The following is a 17733-nucleotide window of genomic DNA, read 5'->3' as shown; positions in this document are numbered from 1 at the left end:
TTAGACGACGAGAAGCTCATCAGGACCTTGTTCTTCATCAGGAATGGGCTTCGAGAGTGACATCACTGGTAAATCAGGTAGCTATGACGTAGGTTGAATGAGCTTTCATTTATTAAAGAAAATGGACTCGAGGGCCCAGGTCTTCACAGCCAAGCTTCGGCCATTGATGTAACAACTTGTGGCGTCGCAGGTAATCACGTCGTACACGGTTTTAAAGGCCACCTGTAATTGGGCTTCAAGACAAGCATGGGCTTCAAGTAGAACCAGTTGTTTCAAGTCCATGTAGGCATATAGCACGCAGCAATGCGCATTTGCATATTATCGATTGCACAGTTATTGGCAAGTTATGTGCTCAAAAACGGCGTCGTTGATTACACCATCAACGTACGCTTGAGATCTGCCTGCTTGCCCGAGGTACAGCATTGCCAACATCACGTCGACCGTTGTCAGGTGTCACTATGTATATAATCGCGGGATACCACACTTTCTTCGCCCCGCAGCCATTTCAGGAATGGGCGTCGGCGTGACGTCGCCGTGTGAGGTGCCGCGTCATAGGCCGAGTGGGCTTGCTCCAAGTAGTGAATGGACTTCCATTTGCCAATGAAGGACGGGCCCAGACGCTGGCCGGGCTCTTGCCGCGTCGCCTGAGTCCAGTTGCTCATTGACGTACGACCCGGGCCCCGCCCTCCGAGGTGGCGTCATAAATACACGCCAATGGGGAACGCCCTTCATGCCAAACGTGGGCACAAGAAGAATCGGCTGGTTAACCGCATGGAGGCATACAGTGCCCAGGAATGGCGCACTTAAATATTATTTCACACACAAAATAAAGATATAAAGGCATCAGGCCAATACATAGCTACAAGGACTCATCGAAATTGGCCTACTTCAGGTTCTGCAAGCATCTTCTCGACACTAATACTACACCTGACCTGCCTAAATTCGGCTGTAAATGAGATCCTTAGACCAGTAGAACTTATCCAAATACATTTTAAGTGCTGCTGGGGAGGGACTTGTCACAATCCGTGCGACAGTCCATTCCAACGGTTCACTACTCCTTAACTCGCTGACATCTGCCTCTTCATAGCTCTTCTCCATCTTGTGTTTTTTAAAACTGGTTTCCTCTAACTCTCGGCCAAATTTCCACTGTTCCTTACAGATCTCCCTTGTCTACCCTCTCATGATCTTCAGTACCTCCATCCTCAGTGCTCAGGTCCAACTCCCGGCCTCCCATTTTATAGCCAATGCCCTCCCTGTCAGAACTACCCAAATGCTGCCCAAACGCTAATGAACTAAAAATTAACTACCCAAATGCTAATGAACTAAAAATGAACTACCCAAATGCATTACCTCACACTTGCCACATTGAATGAAATCTGCCGCGGAATACCTGCCGTCCACAGGTGTGAATCGAACCGAATCAAATCACAGATTTAAGCCTGTGATCTGTAGCTAAATGAATCGTTACCGATCACACTTTACGCATGGGGTAGTAACCTGTCTGTTTGCCGGACACATAAACCGTCAACAGCACATCGACCGTTGCTATGCGTTGCTATGTCAGTGCCGACGACTGAGTTGTAAACAAGCGCATTTACTACGCCTTCCGGCCGCATTCGGGATGGGTTTGAGTCGTGACGTCATAGATAAAAGGAATGAGCTTACCGCGAAGTAAGGAATGGGCTTCTATTGGCTTATGGAGAACGGGCTCTGAGTGGCGGTGCAGCCCGCCGCGGTCAGCTGAGTGTCGGCGCAGCCCGCCACGGCGCGGCTCAGGGTCCCGCCGGCTGCCAGATGTGGGACGGAGCAGCGGAACCACGGCTGCAGCTCGGCGCCGACAGCCGACGCCGAGGAGTCGGACAAGGCCGAACTGAAGGCGAGCCGGGTCGGGGTCGGGGTCGGGGTCGAGGTCGGCGTTAGAGCTTAAATCGGTGTCGAATCATAGTCGAAACTGATATGTGGGTCGGAGTCGGAGTCGGAGTCAGCATCAGAGTTTGCCAACGAGCGTGGGATGGAGTCGGGGCCGGATTCGGAGTCACAGGAGAACTCAAATACGAGTCGGGTAGGAGGCCAATGTTGTGGCCGTAACCAAAGGTGGGAAGGGGCGTGCCAAGCCAGCGGTGCCGCTTTCGACCAGGGATACTGGTTGTAATAGGTTCCAAGATCTGTGCACCGATGTAATTTTCTCGGGCCGAGACGCGCAGAGGCTCTGCGGCAGAAAACTACCTGCGAATGCTGCGATGTCGGCCACACAACCTCTACGAGCCCGCGCCGTCAGGCCCCCCCCCCCCCCCCCCTTGTCCGGCTGCGAACAAACAGGCGCGCAGCTTCCACGCCCGACCATTTGTTTGTGTAGTCGCGTTAATATATCACGATTTACAGCGGCGCTGGGCCGCGGCGGCCAGGCACCGACGCCGCGGCAGAGGCTAGCGCCCATGTGACGGTCGCCGACACGTTCCGCCAATGGGCGAGCCAGGATCGGGAACTCCGCGCGCTGATTGGCCGGCCGACGCGTATCTCGGCGGCGGGCGATAGCCTCGCGCCGGGCGCTGCAAAGCGTGGGATTCTTTGTTCGGCGCGCGGCGCCGGCTGCCGGCGCGCGGCCGCCCAGTGCCGCGTGGACGGCGGAGCGTTGTGTGCGTGGCGAGGGGGAGTGGAGCGCCACCACGCCGAGGGCCGTGGACGGCTCGGCGGCTAGGTGAGGTCCGGGCGGCGCTGCGCCCCATGTGCTGCGAGTGTGCGCCGCCGGGTGCGGACCGGGCCGCGCGCGCGTGAGCTCCGAGAGCACCGGTGCTGCGGAGGCGGCGGTGCTCCCGGCGCCTACCGTGGCCGGTGGGCAATGCCGGAGGTCCCGTGTGTGCTCTGCGGTCGGTGCTCTGACCTGTGTTCTGGGCGTGGTGTGTTCCGGCGGGTGAAGCGGTCCACCCGGTGACGCTGTCGGGCGATTCGCACCAGTGTCTGTTGGGCGGCTGTTATGGAGGTTCGTGACGCCCCGATGCTAGGTCGTGACGGTTTGGAGTTCGCCTGTGCAGCACCGTTTAGGGCCACAATGAATGCAGGCCGCGAAGTTTGGTGCTCTTACACGCCTTTGGAGCCCTAGTGGTTTGCTAACTGCTAGTGTGCTCCCTAAAACTGGTTTATTTACTCCCGGTACGAAACATTTTCTAACGATATTCCTCTCACCATTACTCATTCATCGTTATGCAAACATTTGCAGGTGGGATGGTCATAGGCGTTCAACTGCAGACAATTGTCCACCGGAAAGGTCATGCTGTATGCCCTTCCCCTTCATGATCTGCTGGTTTTCTTGATTGATCCGTTAGACGGCGACAGCTGCCGCCTGCCGTTCCGTGCTATCCGCTGCAGGGCCTACGGCTCCAACAGCAAACGCATGGGTCGAGTCATGCTTCTTAACTGGTTCTCGACAAGATGCGTGCGCGCGGTACTGCCATGGGTCACCGGCTCGGGGCAGATACATGCGGTTGCAGCTTCCTCGCAGTGCGCATTCCGTGGAGCAGCCACCACATGAGCTGGACGACCCCCGCGAGGTTCGTCTCCCACGGGGGTTCGTTACGGCTCTGCCGTAAGGAACGTTACGGTCGGGGTTCGAATCGCCCGGGTCTGGCCGGTCGGGGGGTTCGACTCGCCCGTGTCTGGCGGCTGCGGTCGGGGGGTTCGACTCGCCCGTGTCTGGCGGCTGCGATCGGGGTTCGACTCGCCCGTGTCTGGCGGCTGCGATCGGGGTTCGACTCGCCCGTGTCTGGCGGCTGCGATCGGGGGGTTCGACTCGCCCGTGTCTGGCGGCTGCGATCGGGGGTTCGACTCGCCCGTGTCTGGCGGCTGCGATCGGGGGGTTCGACTCGCCCGGTCTGGCGGCTGCGGTCGGGGTTCGACTCGCCCGTGTCTGGCGGCTGCGGTCGGGGGGTTCGACTCGCCCGTGTCTGGCGGCTGCGATCGGGGGTTCGACTCGCCCGTGTCGGGCCGGATCGGGGGGTTCGACTCGCCCGTGTCTGGCGGCTGCGATCGGGGTTCGACTCGCCCGTGGTCTGCGGCTGCGATCGGGGGATGCCGGATCATCGCGCCTAGCGCCGGTTTTCCGCAGGCGCGGCCACGCCGGCGTGGCGGGGCTCGGGCTGAGGCGGGCCGAGCCGAACTGAGCCGGGCCGGGCCGGGCCGGCCCGAGCCGGGCCCGGGAACGTCCGTCCACTTGTGCCCGCCGCTGACCCCACCGAAGCGATAACAATCTGGGCTCGCGCGGCCGGCGCGCCGCCGGCAGGAGGGGACGCCGCGTGGGGGAGGGTCGGCCCGCCTCGGGCACAACCCAGCCGCGGCGTTCCCTGGCCGCAGTGGAAGCCGATCAGCCCGGGTTAAGCCCTGACCTATCTCCAAACCTCTCGGGGCGTGTTGACTGTGGGCGCTGCCGGGCCGGCATCCGAGGCTCGGCGCGCCGCGCCAGATAAGAACGGACGGCCATGTGACGCCACGGCTGGTCCGTGACGTCGTTTGTTCAGAAGTCGTTGCTGGCTGCGCCGGTGATCTGGCTGACTTCACTGTTGTCGGGAGAATCCCAGAGGCTCAACGGCGGGGGTCAGCAGCACTGGGAGGCATGGCGCTGAAATTGCAGCCCGACTTTATCGACGGGATTTCCGCATGGGGGACGTTCGTGCCGTCGGGTTCTCTGGCGACCGGCCTGGCGGCCAGCCTTCCCACCCTGACGTTTTTGTCCTTTCCCGCTTCCCCTGCCGCCCCTCCTCCATTGCTCGTCAGTCGCTTCCTCGCACTTTATCCGCTCCCCTCCCTTTCAATCCCCTCGGCCTTATGCCGATTTCAGCCGCGCCGGCCGGGGACGTGCCTGCCTCCGGGCCGGGCGCTGTTTTCCCGACGCTAATCCGCCATACATCAGTGTGCATCAGCTTTATTTCGTCGCCGCACGGAACCCGGTCGGAATTTCTCCGGTGCCCGATTGGCGAGTCGGCCGCGCGCGCGCGCTGCCCGACTATCGAATGCGCCTGTGGAAGCCATCGGGCGGCGGCCGCCGTGCCGGCCTTGATGAGCTTGGTGAAGGCGGCTGTTCCACTGCCGTGTGAAATACGACTCTAATTGGTTGGCCCGGTGCGGGAGGCCGGCGACCACTATCCCGGCCGATAACGTGCTTTACAGACGACCTCAAAGAGCAGCCGGCGGGCGCGACGCTGGCGCCAGGTGGAGGTATAATGTCATCTGACGCCGGCGATTTGGGTGTGGCGGCTCTCCGGACTGGGCGCCCGCCCGCGCACTCGCCGCGCGAACCAGCCCCTGGTTGTTAATGCGGTCAGCTGTTTGTTTCTTTCATTAAAATAAACTTGTGACTTTTCAATGGACTGCGCGAAGGTATTTGGGTGGACAGTGCGTGCATTGTGCGTGGATGCATATGTGACTGCTCACTGCTTTGCAGCGATCCGTTTTGGGAAGACCTTTTGGAGTTCACGTATTGCAAAACAAGAATTTGTGTTTATGCATAATAAGTTGCACCTTTCTCAAATGCCCGGCGTACCTGCATCACCAGCCAAACAAATTGCAGGAAGTGCACTATCAGTTTTGTCGCCCAATTGACACATTTTGGTCATAACCATCACCATCCAACCAACCTAAAGCCCGTTACGTATATGTGACGTCTTCCACAACAATGACAAAATAACGCCCTTGGCAGTACGCAGCAAAGAATGAATGACGCCGTGGCAGCCCGTAAGGCCCATTGCCACTTTCCGGGCGGGAGCGTCGTCGGCAGATCCTGGCGGACGCCGGCGCCGGCCTGGTCGAGCCAGATTACAGATCCTGCAGCGGGGCGGCGAAACTAAACCGGGCTCCGTTTCCGGCCGGGCTGCCGGCGGCGGCCGGTGCCCATCCCGGCACGGGCGGCGGCCGCGCCCCGGAGCCAGCTGACGCCCGGCCGCCGACCAGTCAATAATGACACCGGAGAGGCCGAGCCGCACGGCCGCGGCCGCACCGCGCCATCTTGAGATCGGCCCGAGTGACGCGGCGGGCACGTGCGGTGGCGCACCGCCGCCGGCTCCCGTTGTCCGGTTTTTCTCGGCGCGGCGACGGGCGCCGGTACAGGCCCGTCGCGCCGCCGCTACAGACTCGTCGCGATGCCGGCAGGTGGTGCGTCGTTTTTGTCGTCGGGCGGAGGGCGCCGCCGTTCGACAGACGCGGCGAGAGTGGCGCCGCCGGCCGTGGCGCGACGCCTCGATAGGTACGACTAGCTCCCGCAGCGGTGCCCGGAGAGTCAGCGCAGCTTTTTCGCTGCGGCAAAAGACGGGAGAAATCCGACAGTGATGTAAAGGAGCGGCTAATTAGGCAGCGCGATGCGAAGGAGTTGATGGATTACGTGCTCCACTGCCTGGAAAAGTACGGTTCAAGGCGCGCGGCCTTCACTGCGAGGGCCAGGGGCCGTTTTTGTGTGCTGTGCGAACACTATGTGCATTCAGTTCGCCGCCTACTCAACAGGCGATGTGCCAAGGGCGGCTCTTGATAATTGTGTTCAGAGGGCAGAGGTCATAAGATACAAGATACAGAGGTCATAAGATACAAGATGCATAGCGCGATACATTCACGTCAATGGGTTTCGTCAGTGCACAAGTAAGGCAAAGGTCGCTAGTTGGCCGATGGTCGTGGATCTTCATGTATTCATGGAGTACGGACACAGAATGGCAGACGGATCGGCCGGTGCCGCATATCCTCATCTCTCAGATGTGGACACAGGTCGGTTTCAATTGTCATCAATAGAGCTTGACATGGCCATGACATTATCAGGTCTGTCAGCTTAAATGTCTCGGGCTTATTTTACACCTCGGCGCTCCGTCTCGCGCTGTGGCATGCACATTTTTGACAGCAAATTAATCCACCGCAACTTACGGAAACCAGACAAATATACGTGCCAAGACAGTCGGAATAAGTGCCGTGAATGTATTTGTGGTGCTTGCAAGATCATGTTACATTAGACATTGGGACAGCGGTAAGATCAATGACGATGCCTGTTGTGCTTCTGTATCACTGGTAGGCAGAGGAGCTGGGTATGCATTATGAAGCGCTAAAAACACCCGTGTTGTGCAGACCCGTCCAAGAGACATAAAACCATGGCGCGTCGTTGTCTCAGGGATGCGGAAAATTGTGAATTGAGTTGGTCGGGCGGGTCAACGATCCGCGAATGGCTGTACGCCAGATGACGTAGTGAGTCACGGGACCGGTCTCCGGTTGGTCAGAACTAAACAGGCGCTATTATTTGGTATAGAGATATGAAGACATCGCGATTTGGCAGGCAGTGGTGGTAGCCGGCGATTTCTCCGAGTGTTATCCATTACATTACATTACAGTTCGAGGAGAAGTCCGCAGATCGCGGCTGAGATGCGGCCTTTCATGGTCGACTGGCGTGACAACAATACAGAACGGCATCGGAGGTGCTGTTGTGCTTCCGGTGAAACCAAACACATCGCCAGCATAGTGCGTGGATTTCTGTGATGCCCTATTCCTGGAATATGAAAACATACCAAACTGGGGAAAATTAGTCACTCTGCCCATTTCGGATTATGATGTGATAGCCTTTTTCGGCGCATCCCTCGGTATGAGGGTATGTGTTGGCATTGTTAGTGCTGCAAAGAGCACCGTTGACGTATGGCGCCATGTGACGGCACGTGCTGACCGGCCAGTCATCCTGCACCAGATACGCTCCCGCTGATCAGCCGTGCCGTACAATGCTCGGACTGTGACGTGATACGGTGTAACGGTCCGAATCAGCTGACATACGTGCGGAGTGAAACTGGAGTGTACAGAATGGGCTCCGTGCAAGGTATCAGCGTGGACATACGCAGCGGCTCATGTTTTTTTTCGAGGCGCATGATGTAGGCACATGAACTCAGGCTATATGCCACGGCGGTCCGGTTTTTAAAGGGCGTAATTGCTGGTGTTGCACATACACTCGTGGTCCAAGCGGTTTCGGTGCGCGCCTGATGCAGGCTGAGCAGGTGGAGCGGCGGAGCTGCTGTGCGCCTTTTACGGATCCGGTAGTAACGGTGCCGTGCTAGCATGAAACAAGCTCGGTTGCGGTATTCCTCACGAAAACATGTCAGTACGCCAGCCGCACACCTTATGTGGCTCGGTGCCTAGCCCTTAGGTGTTCCGCCGCCGTTTTATGTGCTCTTGAGCAGTGGTGACGCTTTTATTGAGGACTTTGGGAAACTGCCGAACCGAGCACGAGAGCCCATTTTTGTACTTTTTTAAAGGTATTTCATAGCCTTAGATCTTTAGATAGTATTTGATAGCTTAGATGGTGATGAAGCTTCTTTTGAAGGCATTTGATAGCCCGAACTTATCCGGTGGACTTAATCTATCACTGGACTTAATCACCTATGCAGCCGTCCATATTTACTCTTAACTTTTTCTTAATAACATGTGTGTCTGGTGATGTTTTTTGGTAGCATTTTACTTTGATTTTTCGATGAGAAACAAAGCCCGCTTACGCGCCGAACAAGCATCGCCTGCCTGGTGCGAGCAAGCAAAGCATGTACAAGTAGCAAGGGTGTGTCTGACCCAGCCTAAGCCAAGCGCCGGACTAAAAGTCTTCGCTAGGATCAAAATTCCGGCAACATCTTGGCCACAGGTTTGGCCAACATTTTAAGCCTAGTTATTTTGCACCACCATATGCACTAAGGATCTTGTGCACTTCAGGCCTCTGTGGGGGGGGGGGGGGGCACCCCCTCAGCCGTCTCCTTGGCTATATCGCCAGCCTGGATAGCTGGGTCTCGTTTCAGTTCCCAAGCTGCTCCGGGGGGGGGGGGGGGCTGACACCGCCACCGCTGCTGCGCTGAAGTTAAGACATGTTGTGGAGTGTAAACGGGAGCTGGTCATGTGTTCGGGCTCCATGGAGCGCAGCCTTCGGTGCCGTGGCTCTGTTCAGATGCGCGGCGGCGTTGTTGCGGCTCGTGCGCTCGTGTCGTGACGGCGGTCCTGTGGTCACGCGCCGCCCCTTCGTATGTTGCAGCGTGCAGCCGGTGATCTACCATGAAGGAGGGCACGCCTGCCGAACCTAGGTCAACCCCGAGGTCAGCGGAGGCAGCCGGCGGCGGCGGCGGCGGCGGCGGCGGCGCGGCCCCCGTCACCAACTTCGAGTACGACGACAACGAGTGGGACGTGGGCATCGGCGACCTCATCATCGACCTGGACGCCGACATCGAGAACAACAACGACAGCGCGCCGACGGCGGCGCCGGCGGCCGGTGACGGCGCCAAGATGGGCGTGCGCGCGCAGCACTCCAGTTCCATGGACAAGGGGCTCAAGATGAAGATCAAGCGCACTTCCAAGCCGGGCCGGTCGTCCGAGGCCAAGCACGAGATCGTGCACGTGGATAGCGCGGCGCGGGCGGCGGCAACGGCGGCGGGGGCGGGGGCGGGGGCGGTGGCCGGCGTGGCCGAGCCCAGGGTCGCAAAAGTGGTGGGCAAACGTGCCGTGCACAAGAAAGAGCGCCGTGACAAGGACGCCGTCAAACAGGAGAGGTGCGAGAACGGCGTGAGTGGTGGTGAACGCCAGGAGGACGGGCCGGCCACCGAGCACGAGGAGCCCGCGCCGTCGCCGCCGGCCAAGCGGCACAAGACGGATTCCCCCACTCAGGTATGCGTCTGCCGGCCTGGCGTTTTTGTGGCCGTGTCTGGCTTTGTATGCGACGGCACGCGGCGGTCGCTCGCCCCGCCGGGCGCTGGCGGACGGCTCGAGAGCACCCCGCGTGGGCTTCAGGAGTAGCCAGCTGCCGCCGTCCTGCTCGGGCAGTGTGTGGGTCGAGCGGGGACGGATCTGTTGCGCTTCCGTGTGACAATGCGTGCGATGGCTATGCACCAGCCCGTTGCGATGGCCGCGAGCTGGTGGCTACGTGCCGCGTGCCGAGACCACATTTTGCTCAGCTTTGATGGGGGAGGGGGCGCTAATCGCATATGTTATCTCGTGAGGCCTGTGGTCATGCGTGAAAAGATTGACCCCAGAGCGTCATTACGGTGCAAGCATCCGGTCATTTCGTTCGAAACCTGACAATCCCGGTCACTTCATCATGTGTCGTGGCCGTCGGGAGGGATCCGCGACCGTTTGTCGCAGCCGTCGGCATGGATACGTGATACGGTGGCCCATGCTCCCTGGCTTAGAGTGCTTCTACTATGCAGTCAAACCGTATTTATTGACGCATCACTTCAGACCAATAGCTGTTACGTCACTAAACCGTCACTGAACACTGCCGCTGCAGACCGTAACTCACGGCGCTTGCGTGCCAATGGTCCGTTTGAAAGAGCTGTCTCCGTTGCCGGCTGCGAAGCCGTGCAGGGCAGCCGGTGCCGCCCGCGGTCGCTGAGGTCCCGGACCTTGGCGCGGCGCCAAACGGAACTCGACTGCCCGCCCCGGGGATAATGGGATAATAGCACACATTTATACTTAGCTCTATCACCGCGGATCATTTGTCAGGTTTGAAAATGCTGCTGTTCGGCGCGGGCCAGCTGACCTTCAGTTGTTTGACATGTATTTTGCCCCGAAGTTCTATTGAGGTTAATTCAGTATCAAAGTGCTTGTTCCCAGACTACTCACAGACCAGTTCCCAACACTATCAACACAAAGAATATCTCTGTCGAAAACCGGGGCTTCGATGATAATGATCGGAATCAATGGACCTTTCTATCCTCGCGTGCCGATCATCGATATACGTATAACAAGCCGCTGCTGTGGTTAACAACTCCCCCCAACCCCACCCCAACCACTCTGCACCGCCGCGGCCGGGACTCGTTGCGCTCCTCCCCGCCGGGCTAACCTGCGGCTTCGCGGCGCCGTTGTCATTTGGTGGCCTCGACTTTGCGACGGCCGGGTAGCTGGGGCGAGTGGTCACCGGCTGCCGACCGAAAACCAATGAAAGCCCGCCACCGCCGCCGGGCCTGGGACGGGACACCCTGGCACTGCGTCTCGCGGCCCGCATGCCTCCGGACTGACGCTGTCGCCGTTTTTCTGTGCGTTTTGTTGCGGTTATTAATTTCAGCGACGTTTTCTGCCAGCGCTCGGCCAAATGAACCGGAGCCCATCCGTGTTCGGGTTGAGTAATGCTTGTTTACCGAGGCTGGTTTTTATTAACTTGGCTGCGATCTGCTCTCGACTCTCGCTGTCAGCTCTCTCCCAAATCAGGAGCTGGTTTATGTGGCGTGTCCCGCGGCTGTAAATTGTGCTGTTACATCTGGTGACCTCTGGGGTCACTAGTCGCCCTCAGGCGAGCACGCCGTCAGGCAGGCGTCGCGGCGGGTCGGTACCGTTTCTCAGCACTCGACAGCGCTATAGAGCGCGGCTGGCAGCGTATCAAGGACTCGTAAAAGGAGCAGGTATTTTTATGAAAAGAAGTACATTTTAGGTTTTCAAGTTTTTTCTTTTTTAGCGGGGAGGTTTTCAAAGTATCTTGCCGAGCCCTTGAGAGGGCAGGGCAGATCAGTATCACAGCGTCCAAACGTAAAATATGGCACTATCTGACAACGCAGAAATTGGACGAAGGATATGCGCCTTCTTCAGTTTTTTTTTCAACTATTTTGAGAGTACGGGCGAAAGCCGCTTGCGGGGGGCCTGCTTATCTGAGCCTGGACACCTTATTAAAGTGCCTACTGTTAAAAGCTGGCATTATTCAGGCGCAGGATCGGTGCTCATTATTCAGGTCGGGTTTTTAACCTTTGCACCATCATTGTTCCGCCGTCATTGCAGCTTGCCCCTCCCCGCCCACCCGGTCGCCCCAGCCTGAGCCGGCTGTCTGTCGCCTCGCCACCCGTTAACTCGCACATCCCGCCCAGGCGGTCAGCGGAATGTGCCCTGTAGATCCAGTAACCGCGCCCTGCACGATGATCGCGTCACACGACGCTCCGCCGTGAGGCTGCTCATTTGCGTGGGACCACGTCTGCGTCTGTCGTCTGCCGGTCGGCTGCCGGCACGCAGAAAATGCGGGCGGTGATTGGCTCGTCTCGCCGGTCGCTCCGTGACGTCACACCCTTCGCCCGGCCGCCTTGAATGCCGCCGCAGCCCGGCCGGCTGAGGCGGTAGGAGAATCTGCTCCGTTAGTATCGCCCGTCATCCCGGTCCGGCTCGGGCCGGGCGGCTCGGAGCTGGGAGACAGACGGCGCGCGGTTTTTGTCGGTCCGCGCCAGAGCTGCCGCGCGGCCCGCTGGCCTGGTGATCGAGCGGCTGGCCGGGGCGCCACATCGCGGCCGTCGGCGCCAGCGCGATCAGCCGGACGCTTGGCGCAGGTGTGCACGACTTTCACCCCGGGATCCATTAATTAGCCATCTGGCAAGCCTGGCCCGTTTTCATAGCTAATTTAGAAGGCTCCAAAGGATGCCCGGCGCTCTCGGGCGCGCGCTTGACGTGTTTTCGGTCGGTAGGTTCGCGGACGATTGACGAGTTTCGGTGTCGTCTGCTTCTGACGGGCCGACTCGTCTCTCTTGAAAATGGCTCCTTGGCCGAGTAGGGCTCCCTTCAATGTGTCCTTAGGCCCCAATGGCGACGGCAAAGTGGGCTAGCGACGCCCCGTATTAAAGTGGGCCAGCGACGCCCTCCGAGGGCTCGTGGCGTGTATACGGCGCTGAGCCTCGCATGACCGTTCAGTGACGTATGGGAGGAACGTCACGGTTGGGCCGTACTGGTGAAAATGGCGAGGCGCGCCGACTTGCGGCGGCGTGTTTTATGGGTTTCGCACTTGCAGCTAGCTGTGATTCGGTTTTCTCCTCTGCGATAGGCTTAGAAAGGCTTCGGTTTTCTTCACTGCGATAGGCTTAGGAATGCTTCGGTTTTCTCCGCTACAATAGGCATTGGATATGTGGGATTAGCCCATAGTGGTCACATGGCATGCATCATAAAATGAACCAAGTTTTATTGGCGCTTGAGAATGGGGTGGGCCAATGGGTGTGGGGGTCCGTGCCAAGCAAACCTATGCTATTCCAACCGGCTCTTCCACAAGACAGACGGCAGTCTCTTCGCCCACCACCCGCGGGACCCGGCCAGCACGCACTCCTTCCCCGTCTGGACCGTTCTCCGCTCCTGTGTGGACCATTCTCCACCCTCATCTGGACCGTTCTCCGCCCCCGTCTGGACCATTCTCCACCCTCAGCTGAACCGTTCTCCGCTCCCGTCTGGGCCGTTTTCAGCTCCCCCAGCCCCGTATGAACCGTTTTCTGCTCCACCTGGGCCGTTTTCCGCTCTCGTCTTGGCCGTTCTCCGCCCCTGTCTGGGCCATTCTCCGTCCTCGTCTGGACCATTCTCCGCCCTCATCTGAACCGTCCTCCGCCTTCATCTGGACCGTTCTCCGCCCCGTCTGGACCATTCTCCACCCTCATCTGGACCGTTCTCCGCCCTCATCTGGTCCGTTCTCCGCCCCTGTCTGCGCTGTTCGTCGCGCTCGTGTGGACCATTCGCCGCCGTCGTCTGGCCGTTCTCCGCTTCCATCTGGCTGTTAACACTCCGTCCTCCTCTGGACCATTCTCCGTCCTCGTCCAGACCGTTCTCCGCCCTCGTCCGGACGGTTCTCCGCTCCCGTCTGCGCTGTTCGCCGCGCTCGTCGGCGCGCGCCAGCCGTCGCTGCGCCCGGTGTTTTTTGTCTGACTTTCACCGGAGCGCGGTGCCGGGGCCATCGGGTCGGCCAAATGGACGCGCTTATCGTCCGGCGGCGTGTGACCGCCCGCCCCCTCGCCGCCCCTGCCACCATCGTGTCGTCATGTCTCGCGCGTTCGTGGGTGCGCTTCCTTTGTATTGCGCGTGCGGTGGGCGCGGAGACCACGGGGCGCCATGGGCTGGCACCCTCGCGTGCCAGGGTGGCGAAGGAGCGCGTACATGACTTATAGCGATTTGGGGCAGGCGGCTCACAGCGGGCCAGGTTCGGGCGGGTGTCCCCCGCTCCGAACCGTCCAGTTCGCGACAGATGCGGCTTGGTTGTGCACTCCGTGCCGGTCGTGCTAGGTGGTCTCGTGATGCATGATAAAGGGCGCTTCATGACCCCATTGCCGTGCAAATGCACGTCACAGCCGCCATAACCACACCCGTCCCCAGCCGTGTCTTGCCAATAGAGCCGCGGCGTCTTCTGTCGCCCCTTCCCATTAGAGCTGTAGATTTGTGCTCGCGTGCCCACGAAGGGCGGGTTAAAAAAAGAGCAAGGCATTTGTCAGCCATGGCTGATAATATGGTGGTTTTGCAGGTTCTCAAAGCATGCAATTCGCAAAATTATTGCTTTGCATGTTCCAAAAATGTAAACGAATTTGCGTTTAATTTGCACAAAAATACAGATCAATCCAACCCCCAAAGTCCTTGGTCGTTTGCTTGTTTTGTGCGCTTCTGCCATCTCTTGTCTGTGTTATATATCTGTGCACAGGTCTACATGAAAAACAAATCAGTTAAAGAATATGGTGGGCAATAAAGCATTCAATACATTAGTGTATCCTTCATTTCTGCTGGTGACTCCCTACGATGAATATGGCCAACATTGCACTAAACTGAATACTTGCGGGTAACGCCGACCCAGCCTGGCAGCACAGTGGGGCTTGCCGGGCTGGAACCCCAGCTGACCAGAGTTTGGAGGACTGCGGGATGACGTTGTGGAAGAAGTTGTCAGGCTAAATTTCAGCACATATTCATTCATTTTGCTCAGGAGAACTAACTGATTTTGTGTTTAGAACGTGCGCACACCACGTGCCAGCGATGGAGCTTTGCGTTTAGGCCAAGTCTTGACTGACTTTTACGACATATTTCTGGTGTAGAGGTAGCTATTAAAGATCTGTGTCTAAGCGAGAGACTGGCTGGGCTCACGCCATGGACTTCTCGTTTGGATCAGTGACGGCGTCAGCCCTCGGTGGCAGATTTTCAGATCCGGGCTGTGGGGCGAGGCGGGTTTTCAGAACCTGCAAAAGTGGCAGCTCTGCTTCCCATCCCCCTTCCCGCCGCCGACGGTCGGGTCCAAGGTGGCGCTGCGGCAGTGGCGGCGGCGGCGGCGGCTCCGATCATCACACGAACCGCTCGCTTCCGGTCGGCGCGTTATTGCTGTACCTGGCGTGCTGGTGAAGCTCCCCCCCCCCTCGCAGCTGGCAGCCGGCCAGCCGTGGGAAAATGCGCCAGGGACCTGCACAGGAGGTGTTTAGAGCCGGCCATGGACGCCGGGCGGCGTCGGTGGAGCGTGGGCAGGGGTTGGCCGGAACGCCACTTTCGGATCGGAGAGCTGTGTATTGTTTGCCGACGAAACGCCAGTCGTTAACTGCCCCAATCACCACACTCAGCTCAATGTTTACAACCTAGCGCGGAAGCGAATGACTTCTTGCGTTCCTGGGCATTTCAATGGTGCAGTGGATGTTAGCACTGGTCGTGCTTAGCTCGGGTTTACTCCACAGACCTTAAGGTCGGCTTGTTGCCCAGTGTAGACGTCATCTTTGCCTGCCGCTTTTTGTGAATACACGTACGCAATATCATTTAAATTTACACCTTTCACGATGTTGATACTGGTGTGTTAAGCATGCTAATTTATACAAAGATGTACAAAGAAAAGAACGTCCTGCTGTATGCTAGTCTCTGTTTTAAATCCCTGGATAAACTTATCTAAATATTCGCAAACGATGTCCACAGGCTTTCACTTACTGTCACTCAATCCGGCTACAAGGCAACATCTTTTATGTATCGGTCATGGTGTTCTGATAAGATCCCCTCTTTCCTCGCTCCTCCCTCCTCCTCCTCTCCTCCTCTTCTCTCTTCCTCTTTCTCTCCCTCTCTCCCTTCTCTTCCTTCTCTCTCCCTCTCTCTTTTGTCTCGTTCTCTCTACCTTCTGCTTCCCCGTTCCTTCTATCGATCTTCACGTTACCACTCTCCCTTCCTCCTTCCCTCCGCCAACTAGCCAACTGACCATGTGCTCTTTACTCTCCACCTGCCCGCTGTGGAACCAATTACCCCTTCCCGACTAACCATGAATTCTGGCCGGACAATTAACGAGCTGCCGCCTGGTAATTGCGTCGGCATTTAGCCAGCCGTGCCTCGTCTTTCACCGGGCGGGCCACCGCGCTGCGTGGGCCGCCGCCGCCCGGCCTCAGCACGGCACGGCGCGGGTCAGCCTGCCCTGCCCCCCTCGCTCCGGCCGTAAGGCGCGGGCCGCGGCCGTGCCGCCATCCTCATCACGGCACGGTGCGGTGTCAGCCTGCCCTGTCCTCCACGCTCCGGCGCTAAGGCGCGGGCCGCCGCCGCGATCGGCCGGCACGGGGGCTTCGCTGTGGCACGCGCCGACGGCCTCCAGCTACCGGAGCGGCTGATGGCTGCTGCGGCTTTTCTTTTGTTGGTGGTTGTGAGTTATGGCTGCTGCGCTGAGGTGATAGGAGACTAGTTGCAGCTTCTTCTGTTCGGAAATTAGGTGGAACGGCGCATATGTCCCCGGGCAGCTGAGGGCCGGCGCTCAATTATGGGAATGGTCGGCGCGGCACCCGGCCTCCCGCAGTGGAATGTGGACGGTTTTTGTGGCCGTTTCTGTAGCTCCATCGTGCTGTGTTTATGACGGGGCTTTAGTTGAGTGCGATTTGTGGTTCACCATTTCCTTTTTACCCTTAAAAATGGCATTGGCGTTGGTCAGCAGGTAGACCGACAGATTTACAGTGGCGATGATTTTTACCGCGGAATTAGTCACGATTTTGCTGCCAGGTGATTAAGGTATGGTGGACGGTGGCATACTTTCCCTGTCAGATGTAGTGATGCGCAGGCCAAAGGTAATCCCACAAAAGGGTCTTCATGATTTTAGGAATTGACTGTCGCCACAAAACCACCTGCCATCTCAGTCACCTCTGGGGGCGGGGAGGAGGGGGTGAGGTAAAGCCATGTGCCGAGTAGAGCTATGGCATGCAGCCGCACCAGGTGCACATAGGGAGCTACTCAAATGGTGGCCGATCGATACAGGACTGACCGATCGATGACCGCTGACTGACGATCGGTGACTGACTGGTGACCCCTGACTGACGATCGGTGATTACTGACTGACGATCGGTGACTAATTGGTTACCGCTGACTGACGATCGGTGACTAATTAGTGCCCGTTGACTGACAATCGGTGACCGCTGACGATCGGTAAATGATCGGTGACCGCTGACTGAGGATCGGTGACCGGTGACTGATTGGTGACCGCTGACTGACGATCGGTGACTGATTGGTGACCGCTGACTGACGATCGATGGCCGCTGACTGACGATCGGTGGCCGCTACTGGCGATCGGTGACTGATTAGTGACCGCTGACTGACGATCGGTGACTGACGATCATTCACCGACTGACGTGACGATCGGTGGCTGACCGGTGACCGCTAACTGACCGGTGACTGATCAGTGACCGTCAACTGACCATCAGTGACTGACCGGTGACCGCTGACTGACGATCGGTGACCACTGACGATTGGTGACTGCTCGGTGACCGCTGACTGACGATCGGTGACCACTGATTGACGATCGGTGACAGATTGGTGACCGCTGGCTGGCGATCGGTGACTGACGATCATTCACCGACTGACGTGACGATCGGTGACTGACCGGTGACCGCTGACTGACCGGTGACTGATCAGTGACCGTCGACTGACGACCAGTGACTGATTGGGGACGGAGGGGGTGTGCCGCGTCGGCACCGGAGGCTCGCTGCGGTCGCACTGTGAGCCGGCGCCGGGCAGCGCTATCCAGCCTCAGTCCGTTCCGGGTCCTGGCGA

General features: G+C 58.5%; 1 protein-coding gene across 1 annotated transcript in view; it reads left to right on the top strand.

Moving 5' to 3' along the window:
• The first annotated feature begins 2614 nt into the window (after positions 1-2614).
• Positions 2615-17733, top strand: part of LOC119100617 (zinc finger protein 609) — a 67311-nt gene continuing 52192 nt past the window's right edge. The window contains exons 1-2 of the mRNA XM_037223694.1: positions 2615-2698; positions 9017-9687. Coding sequence (XP_037079589.1) covers positions 9037-9687 — 651 coding nt within the window. The 5' untranslated portion in view covers positions 2615-2698; positions 9017-9036. The remainder of the gene's footprint in view (positions 2699-9016; positions 9688-17733) is intronic.

The sequence above is a fragment of the Pollicipes pollicipes genome, unplaced genomic scaffold (assembly GCF_011947565.3).
Source record: "Pollicipes pollicipes isolate AB1234 unplaced genomic scaffold, Ppol_2.1 Scaffold_4881;HRSCAF=5763_pilon_pilon_pilon, whole genome shotgun sequence".
In the NCBI taxonomy this organism is placed as follows: domain Eukaryota; kingdom Metazoa; phylum Arthropoda; class Thecostraca; order Pollicipedomorpha; family Pollicipedidae; genus Pollicipes; species Pollicipes pollicipes.
The sequence above is the reverse complement of the archived record's forward strand: the minus strand, read 5'-3'. Positions and strand labels throughout refer to the sequence as shown.